The sequence below is a fragment of the Neltuma alba genome, unplaced genomic scaffold, assembly GCF_004799145.2.
Source record: "Neltuma alba isolate B1F8T4 unplaced genomic scaffold, ASM479914v2 tig00013715_pilon, whole genome shotgun sequence".
NCBI lineage: Eukaryota > Viridiplantae > Streptophyta > Magnoliopsida > Fabales > Fabaceae > Neltuma > Neltuma alba.
In genome coordinates, this window is record NW_021637870.1 from 2,667 (window position 1) to 12,892 (window position 10,226).

General features: G+C 30.1%; 1 protein-coding gene across 1 annotated transcript; it reads right to left on the reverse strand.

The window, feature by feature from the left end:
• Nucleotides 1-630: 630 nt before the first annotated feature.
• On the reverse strand, nt 631-2,064 carry LOC114738910 (malonyl-CoA:anthocyanidin 5-O-glucoside-6''-O-malonyltransferase-like). Its single transcript, XM_028926972.1, has 3 exons — nt 1,878-2,064; nt 1,211-1,667; nt 631-1,075 (listed from the first exon to the last, which is right to left on the reverse strand). Exons 1-3 carry the CDS (start codon nt 2,062-2,064, stop codon nt 631-633), a joined length of 1,089 nt encoding a protein of 362 aa, XP_028782805.1.
• Between the last annotated feature and the right edge of the window lie 8,162 nt (nt 2,065-10,226).

The following is a 10,226-nucleotide window of genomic DNA, read 5'->3' on the forward strand; positions in this document are numbered from 1 at the left end:
ATGCATGTGTAGATAAAACGTACTTCTACTGTATTTAATATAAGACCTAATTATTGAATAAATCTTGATCTTAAATATAAAATATATTTATCACATTCATCATTTTTTTTAAGTTATCCCCATTAATACTTCCTCCACCATAATCAATGAAGAGAGGAGGAGGATATTAAAAAAGATAATTATGATACTTTAGAAAAAACATGTCACATTTTTCATAATTAACTAACTTACCTATTTTTCTTAATCTAATTATATAAGTTAAATAGATTCTATATTAAGGATTGGAGGAATAATATCTTTTCAAATGAAAACACAGCAGGTGGGAACTGGAACTAGTTTCAGTGCTCATCATAGTGATAACTACTGTGATGCTCATCAAATCTCAATCATTTAAATTTAATATGGATGATCAAGATTTAATTATTAATATTTTTATTTTTCAAAAATTGTTTTCATTTTAAGAAGTACATAATCTAAAATAAATATAATTTCTTAACTGTAAGTTTTTTAAAAACTAATTTTTTTAGTTAAAATTCATTAGTTCAAAATTTTAAATCTCTGATTATTAAATCTGATTTTGAAAGATTTAGGTTTTTCATGCTACTTATCAGTGCGATGAGTATCCGTCAGTTAAGTCTTCAGTGCGAGTCCCACTTCAACCCCGCCATCGCCATCTTTACTCTCTGCCATCGCCATCGTTATAGTTCTGTACACTGAAATTTTCTCCACCTTCTCAGGCCTTCCCCATCCAAAGTCCACTTGATAAAGGCAGAATCGGGCCGACCCGGCTACTACTATACCCATAACTTGCTTCTCCTCATCATTTAGCAAAGAAGAATACCAAGAAAACAACGTCTCAGCTCCATCCAGCGCTCCTTTCTCTCTCTCTATTTTCTTTATCTTCCTGTGTATTTTCTTAGCAACCATGACTACCCCATCCTCATCTTTCAAGTCTTCTGGCTGTATTTCGATTATCTGAGGCATCACGCAATTACCAAAGTAGGTTTCAGGGATTGGATGCTGTAACCTGTCCCTATAATCAGCCGGGAAGTAGAATAACAGTTTCCTTGTCTTGCTTTTGTCAGTTGTTTCAATGGCTTTGGCAATGCAAACGAGAACATAAGAAGTTGTAAGGACGAAGGTTGACAAAGTTTGAGGCTTCGAAATTGTTTAGTCTTCCCTTTCTTCTTTGGTCTCCTAATTTTCCCACTTCTGTAACACTCTTTCCTTTATCTTGTTTAAATCTCCATGCTTGAGCTTGAAGGTGGCTCGAGACGAGTCTTCCACTTTCGGCGGGAACATGTCGGACAAAATCTTCAAGCCTGGCTTCTTCAGAGTTGGATCTAAACCAAACAACCCATTAATGTATGCAACTTCGATGCCATGTGGATCGATGATAACTTCCCTGTCTAAGAATGGTTGTAGTTTTTGAGGAAGCAAACCAGAAGATTCGTTCCCTGCTTCTGTTCGACATAGATGAGCCCAGGCTTTGATGAAAAAAGAAGATGATTTTCCATCCAAACAGCCATGGTGTAAGCTCATGCCTATGCAAAATCCACTGTTGGGAAACAGCGTAATTTGTGTAGAAAGAACCGAGGAAAATGAATCGGACGAATCCAAGTTGGGCACAAAAGCACAAGATTGCGAGGCGTTACGACGCGACTTGTCTAAGAGATGGTTCATATCAGCATCAGAAACAGCTATGGTGAGAGGGACGGCATCTCCAGGAGTGTATTGAAAGATGGGTTTGTGTGGATGAATCGGAGGGCCAAATGATGTTACCGACAAGAGGAAGAAAGTGCTGCAGAGTGAGAGAGAGGGAGATTTTGAGCTTTGGAACAATGGAATGGAAGAAGGAAGAAGGAAGAAGGGTTCACTCAAAAAAAAGGAAGAAGGGTTCAAGTGAGGAACAGAGAAGAAGAAGAGACGCTCAACAGGATGATATCTGAGCCAAAGGAAGTCGAAGAAGGTGAGAGAGAAAGAGGACTTTGGTGAAGATGGCGGCGGAGATATTCTGCAGAGGTCACGTGGTTTCAGAGATCTATTGGGACTGAGAGATGCCATGGATGAGAAGGAAGCAGGGAGAGCGTTATCCGTACACACTTTCACATCTCACAGGGGAGGCTACGAAACCGCCTTTGGATTTTTGGAGTCGTGGCGCCTTTTTATTTATTAATTAATTATAATAACAATTTTATTTTGTATATTTATGTTTTTTAAATAAATAAAAAACTATATTTAGGTCATATTCTTACAAAGTAATGAAGTTATTATTGCTTACTAAATTTGTCCCAAGTCCAACTCCCCCAATTCCTTGAACAAGTAAATTTTACCTCTATTGCACTACTCTGTGCGTGCAATGTGAGTTTTTATTTATCCATGTGAATTCTTGTAATGATATAAAATATGGGTTTCTTCTTGGATTGGAAATAACCTCTAATCCAAACAAAAAAGTCCCCGTATTTTAATTTAAAAAAATATAACTTTTCATGTAATTATAACTAGAATTGGCATAAAATGTCTTTTTTTCACGTCAGTTTGATGACTAATGGAGAACGTGTAGACTTTTTAAACCATTTTATGCCGATTTCAGAATTGGTGTGAAATGTCAATTTTAATTGACATAAAAAGTTATTTCTGTAATAGTGAATATAATAATATACTTGGGGATTGTTTAGGTTGAGGGAGGGAGGGAAGGGTAAGATGGGGAAGCGCGGGGGAGGTTTTTTTCTTTTTGGCAAGAGGGTGGGATGATTTTAATATTATATATCTTACTCGGTTTGATTAGAGAGGAGAGCAAGGAAAGGATATTTAATGATCATTTGTTTGTTTTGTTTAAGAGAAAGATGGGTAGCAGAAATTTATTTATTCTTTTACTCTTAGATATTATTTTATATTTTTATTTTTATATTATATAAATTAATTTATATCTTAATTAAAATTACATATGTTAATAAAAATTTAGTCTTATCATGTTAATATGTATGTTAAAAAATTGGTACAGTGATTTTTTATTCTAATTAACATAATATAACCAAATTAACAAATTTTACGAAAAATTAGAATGGAACAATGATATTTATAAAAAAGGATCAAGAAAATTGTAATTATTTAGAAGAATCAGAAATCAAAATAAAAGTTTGAAAACACTAAATTTCCCTTAATCAAAATCGAACATCATGTGCTCCCTCGTACATTATCTCTCCCACAATCTATTTTTATAACTTAAATTTGGCTAAATTAAAATTTCCCCCAATTTTTACGACTTGCACTATATATCTATTAAAATAAATTATACGAACATTGTTTAGGTTTATAATTTATTATATAATTTTAGTAAAAATAAAAATTGTATATTAAATAATTTTAATAAAACTCAATATCTTTTATAATTTATTTTTTTATTACATATAATTTATTACATATGATAAAGAAATTTTATATATGTTTATAAAATGAAAATAAAATTTACACAATAAAAAAATTCACAGGAAGTTTGTGTAATTTTTTTAAGTAAGAAACTTATGTGAGTTATAAAAATAATTCAATGATACGATAAGAATATGGATCTTGGTGAAAAATAGAAGTTAAAAAAAAAATATAGTCATGCGGATGATGGGCAGTTTTTAGTTTTAATTTTTTTGGGGGGGAAAAATTCTAAAGGTATGAGAGGATATAGGAGGTGTAAAATATGAGCAACACCAAATCCCTCTAGAGCCCAAACCTTCATTTCTCCTGCCCGTTGTCCCCCTTGCTTGGCCCTTCTTTAAGGGGTTGTTGCGTAACAAGTGCATGGTATCCATTTCAGGAGGGGAAATTTAGTATTTTTAAATTTATATTTTTAAATTTGATCGTTCTAAATAATTATATATTTTACCATCTCTATAGTAAAATATTATTTTTCCCAGGTCTTTCATACTAATTTTTTCCAAATTTTATTTGCTTTACGAAAATGTTCTCTTTCGGATATGGTTTTTCATCCAGCCTTAACGTATATTTTAATTAATAAAATAATATATTTATAAAAATCAATTAATTTTATAACAATATAATTTTTTAATTGTAATAATATTTTTATTTTAAATTAATTTTTATTTTAATGTATTTTTAATTATAATAATTTTTACCTATAATAATATATATTTTTACTTGAAATTAATTTTATAATAATATGTGTTTTCTTTTTAATGGACATTAATGAAATATCACAAAAAAAAAAGGATAAAATGATCCAAAATTTTGGCTTCCCCGTAAAAAAACTCCAATTTAGAGGGAAGCTAAAATGGATGTAAGGTAAGTAAGGGCAAGGAAAGATTTTTTTTTAAAAAAATAATACTGGAAATCTTACTCATCAAAATATCAAGTGAATACAAACACTATCCTCCTTTTCATTACTACATAAAATATATTTAACGACTTCATTTTACGGTGGTTAAACAAAAAAACACCATAAAAAAAGGCAGTGGCATTTTATAATTAATGCATGGTAAGTTTTGATTTTTCATAACAGTTATCTTGTGAAAAGTACTTTTCACAGCGGTTATTAAGATATTTAAAAATTCATTGTGTGCTTGAAAAAACCTTATTGTGCTATAAGTTTCTAGGTTTTCACATTGTGTTGTGGTCCTCTTCTTTGCCCCACCACTTAAACTGCATTTTTCGACATAACCCGCACTATATATCATTATTTTTTGCCATTTGTTTGCCGCATGTTGTGCTACCATCGTGTTTCACAATTCAAAGTTGCCTCTTTTCATGTTTTACTTATCCCCACATTGTGAGTTTTCTTTTTAGTTATTTTGTTCCCTTTTTCTTATTGTTTTGCATGTTTGATGGTAGAAATTTATTATATATCAAATAAGTTGTTTAATTTTATATTTGGAACATTTTACGTTGTTTATTTTGAGTATCTTACATGCTTGAAGGGTTAGTTTGTGACATTTGGAATTGAAGAACTACAATTACTTCCTATACACGGCATCAGTTACATGTTTAAATCTTCAAAGTTGATTAATTTTTAAGTTTGTAATTTTTTTAATTTTTTGATATTTATTTTGTATTTTTATCAAATTTTTGTTATAAATTTTGATATTTCCCAATAAATAATCTGCTAAGTGTTTGGCCAATTTTTTTTTTTCTATTATGAACTTTGATTGATGATAAAGTGTTTTTAAAAATTTCATGAAAAACGGATATCATTTGTTTTTCCATTTTGGATTCAGAAGTTTCAGCTTTAAAAATCTTTATTCATTAGTTTGAAATTGTTGGTTTTGTTTTGTCAGTTATAGTTATTTAAATTTGTCTTGCATTTGTCCCTTATATTATTGGTTAGTTGATTGGTTGATTTGTTTGTTGTTTAAGGAAAAAATTTGTCAAAATTTTTATAAAATGAAAAAGGCATTTCTTTTAATTTGCAATTAAGTGTTAGTCAATTTTAATTTATTTATTGGCTAACACTTAATATTTGACTTATTTGAATATTCAAATTAAGTAGTTAGATTTGAGCTTGAGAATTATGCTCATTGACACTGTAGAATAATGGATTATGGTTGGATCAAAGCTAGGAAGATTAGCAAAGAATATGAGAAGGGTTGAAAAGTTTTTTTGAATTTGCTTAAAAAAATGCCCCTAACAAAAGAGATGGCTTATATTGTTGTCCTTGTGTCAAGTGTTTAAACAATAGTTGAAGAAATATTCTTGAGATAAGAGAGCATATTATCTGTGATAAGATAAATTTGAGGTACACAAATTAGATATGGTATGGAAAATTAGAAAGACTACTCTTTTTACAAAGGGGAAAGATGTGAATGATGACTTTGGTGATAAAATTTCGGATATGTTTTGTGATATGAGGTTTGAGTCCTTTGCACATTTCTCTCCCACATGTGAAAGCTTACGTAGTGATGCAGAGACGTCTTTGTACCTAGAATGTAAAGATGATTACACAAGGTTGACAACTGTGTTGAAGTTGATGAACTTGAAGACAAGAAATGGTTGGACCGATACTAGTTTAATAGAATTGCTCGAGTTGTTGAGTGATATTCTTCTTAAAGGGAATTTACTTTCAAAAAGAATGTATGAGACAAAGAAAATTTTGTGTCCGGTAGGTTTGGAATATAAGAAAGTACATATATGCCCTAATGACTGCATATTGTTCAGAAATGAGTATGAAGGGTTGAATAAATGCCCTGAATGTAGTATTTCAAGATACAAAGCGAAGAAAGACGGTGGTGATTATGATGAGCTAATCAAAGGTCCTCCTTTAAAAGTGCTGTGGTATCTTCTAATAATACTATGGTTTAGGCATTTATTTGCTAATGCCATAGAAATAAAGTTCCAACATGGTGGCAGAAAGAAAAATTTGCCACCATCAACATGGGTTCTCCCACAAATGTTGTTTATTTGCTAAGTATATGTTCATAATTTTTAGATAATCAAAGTTAGATATTCAATTTTATTTTTTATTTTTTTAGTACCATTATCAACCTGGGAGTGTTGAATGCAGATATTACGTGATATGCTATATGAATGGGATCATTGAAACAGGGGTTATTAAGAAGTTAGAAGGGATAAAAATAAGTTACATTGTAATTCTTCATTTTTTTTCCACATTTTTTTATCTAGTTGACTAATGACTTTATTTTTTTTTTCAATTTACAAGCATTCCGAGATAGTTTGTCATATAATCCCGAAGAAATTAACAAAATAAGGGATGCTTTGTTAACACCATTGCTTGAGAATTTTGAAGATGTGAATGACTAATTCACATTTTAGTTCACTGCTTATTAGGTTTAGTTGAAATATTGATTAGTTAAATTGTTAATTATTAAGTGTAGTTGATCGAATAAGGATTGGAAACATTAGTTATGTCAGTGTTAGATTTGAGTGTTAGATTTGAGTTTAAGCCTTGAAATGGTTTTGCATTCTTCTATTATGCTAGCTGGATTGGGTTTGTAATTGGTTTGGCGTTGCAAAGCGGTTATATAGAAAATTGCAATGAATTATTTAAAAAGGTGTGGCAAGTGATAAACATTGTGGAAGTGAGGGTGATCTATATGATGACTATAATGACTTAAAAAGAAATTATATTTTGTACCTTATGTTAAAAAGTAAGTATATTATTGTATTTGAGGCACATAGAGATTATATATACAGAATTATAATTAATATGATTTGTATTTTGTAGTTATTATTGAACACTCATTGTTTTTTCCCCATTTGATAACGACGTCTATTGGTTCGATCTCCTTTGTAGAGCACCACAAAACGAAACCAAATCTGTCATTGACACATGAGTTTATAATTTATATGTTTATTACATATAAAGTTTGCAAAATTTGCTCTAATATCATTTTTCTGATTGTTGATAAGGCTTTTTATAGTTTCAACATGGAAGCTAAGAAGAAAAATTTGCCACCACCTAATGGATTGTCCTACAGTGTAACATCCTAGTTTTTATTTATAATCTTTAAATAACATTAAAAGGAGATTAATACTTAATAAATGAGATTATTCTCTAATTAATTAAGTAAAAAAATTTACTTAAAATAGGATTAATGAGAATAAAAGAAATTAAAAGTAATAAAATTACTAAATAACAACAATAAAACTGATTAAAAAGAAAGAAAGAAAATGCAAAGAAAAATTAAATAGGGGTCTAAATTGTAATTTTATCTTATTTTAGCATGGGGTTCTTAACTGAAATTTATCCTAAAAGTTATATTTTAACCGTTGGGGGTGAAAGATGCAGCTTTTCGTCGTCTTTTCTTTCTGCCTTCCTACAACGACATTGCCTTCCTTTTTTTTTTTTGAATTAGGGTACAATTCACCCAGTATGTAACATACTGAAAAAAAATTGTAAATAAAAAAAATATATATAATAATATTTTATTATTAAAAAAAAAAGGGGGGACAACTTTCCACCAAATCGGTGGAAAGTTGGAGGCAAAGAAGAATTTGAGGGGGGTGTATTAAATGAAAGAGGAATGTTGAGGGGGAGTGTTAAATGGGTTGGAAAAAATTGGAAGGTAATAAATGAAAGAAGAAATTGGATGGAAGAAAAAGAGGGGGAAGGTACGGATGGAAGTAAAAAGTGGGAGATGAGCCGTGGAAAAATGAAACATGGGGTATTATATATATCATTCCCCCGGTGATCTCCTTCAAGCAAGAGCAAGAGAGTGCAGAAGAGGAAGAGAGCAAAAGAAAAGAGAAGAGAGAGAGAGAAGCATAGAGAAAAAGAGAGAGAGAGAGAGCCGAGTTGCAGAGTACCTGACGGTTTTGGAGATCATTTAGGTATACAAAACTACTTCTTGTTATCATATTTTCTTTATGAATATTTCCTATATATTTAGAACTTTATATTATTAGTATCATTATAACGTTTAGCGAAAATTTTACTGTTTGGATATAGAGTAAATATAGAGTTTTGACAATATATGACTGTAGAAATTTAAAGATCCACTATTAAGGAATTTTAACTGGTTTATTTTTGTTGAATGATTATTTTGAGAATTTTAAACTAAGATTTTAGTTGAAAAATTTGTTATTTAGACTTGTAATATGTTTTCACCGATTAAATTTGAGTTAAATCATTTATTTGAGTTATTTAATATATTATTGAGGTTTTAATCAGTTTAAATATTGAATAAGTTAAAGATATATTTTTGAAATAATTTGTGAAGGCTTGAAAAATTATAAATTGAGAATTTTGTGAAATTAGATAAAACTACAGTTTGTTTATAATTCAAAAAGAAATTGTTTGGTTTGAGGAAAAATTTTAAATGAGATTATAATAAATAATTGAGAATTTTAATATAAAATATTTAGATTTTGGGTAATAAAAATATATATATACTTTTGTTAAATTTAAATAGCCTTATATGTAAATTATTTTTCAAAATAATATCTATTATAAATGCCTAGATTTGGGAGAGTTAATATATTTATGTAATTTTGGTTTAGAGGGTAGTCTTAGAATTTTAGAATAGCTTTGGAGTAGTTCTGAGTTTATATTAATAAATATTTATGTGTAATTTTGTAAACCCTTGAGATTTTGAAGTAATCCTTGTGTGAATATTTGTAAGTTAAAGAATACCAGGTAACTCTGAAAATTCTTTCTTGTACACGTGAATTGTGTATGATTATATTGTGGATTTACTAATTATTATATTCCTGAAATATAATATTATGATTTTTGTAAAATAAATGTTTTGGTATGTTACATGATTTTATTAAGATATGTTGCTAGTAATTATGATCAATATTTAAATATATTAATAGCTATGAAATTATCATGAATTGCTATTAAATGGTATATAAGTTTTATTGCTATCTTATTTTTAATATATTTGAGGAAGTATTTATGATGTAACATTGTTGGCATCTGACATGCATTGTTGGGCTAAGGATAGAAGGAGATTGCATGGATATAAAATTACCACGTGGTATGCCATCACTCGGTGCACAGTGGATGGCACTTGTCAGGGCCCCTTCTTCCATGTTTTCCTTTGGCCGGGAATTCATTGGAGCTGTGGGACATGTGACACCTCCCTATTCACAAAGGAGGGGAGCCATAGTCCGAGCTTGAGCTCTATATCTTTGGCCGGATATATCTCTTGTATTGGTGAGCTTGGAATAATTCAGTAAAATGGATTAGTTCCTATCGGACTATGTGTTAGCCTATGGCTCCAGTCAGCGGTATAAGGGTGGACGGTGATATAAGGGAGGCAGCATATGGCATTATTTTTGGATATATTGGAAAAATGATATTGGTATATTTTTGAAAAAAAAAATGAAATTGAATTAAATGTCTCAAATCCGTGATTTTTGATATATTTATATACATACATATAAACAGATTTTTGGTTTATCATATATGATTTGCTTGTATAGGTTAGAATTTCAGTAGTTACTGAGACGTTTCATCTCACCCCCTATATTAACAATTTTCAGGCGAAGGATCTAGTAGGAATCAAGGGAAGGCACCAACGGAGTGAGCCGTGAAGGCTTTTGTGCTCCTCAAGCACATGCTATGTTATATTTTTATTTGCCATGACTATAAGACTTTAATAGTTTATGTTGTTAAGTTATGTTAGAAATGTTTTGAAATTTTAACTTAATTGCAGTACTAAAAATATGTATGAACTTTTAAATTAAATATTTTATTGCGTATATTGATATAATTATGTGAGGTGTTACACAGTATCTGGCACCCGTAGGTAACCGAC

What these genes read in the sequence shown, in the direction of transcription:
- LOC114738910 (XM_028926972.1), bottom strand. Translation starts at nt 2,064, where the DNA reads ATGGCATCTCTCAGTCCCAATAGATCTCTGAAACCACGTGACCTCTGC. An exon ending in CCCTTCTTCCTTTTTTTTGA is followed by an intron (nt 1,668 to 1,877) that starts GTGAACCCTTCT and finishes ACCATCTCTTAG; the next exon opens with ACAAGTCGCGTCGTAACGCC. An exon ending in AAGGAAAGAGTGTTACAGAA is followed by an intron (nt 1,076 to 1,210) that starts GTGGGAAAATTA and finishes AACTGACAAAAG; the next exon opens with CAAGACAAGGAAACTGTTAT.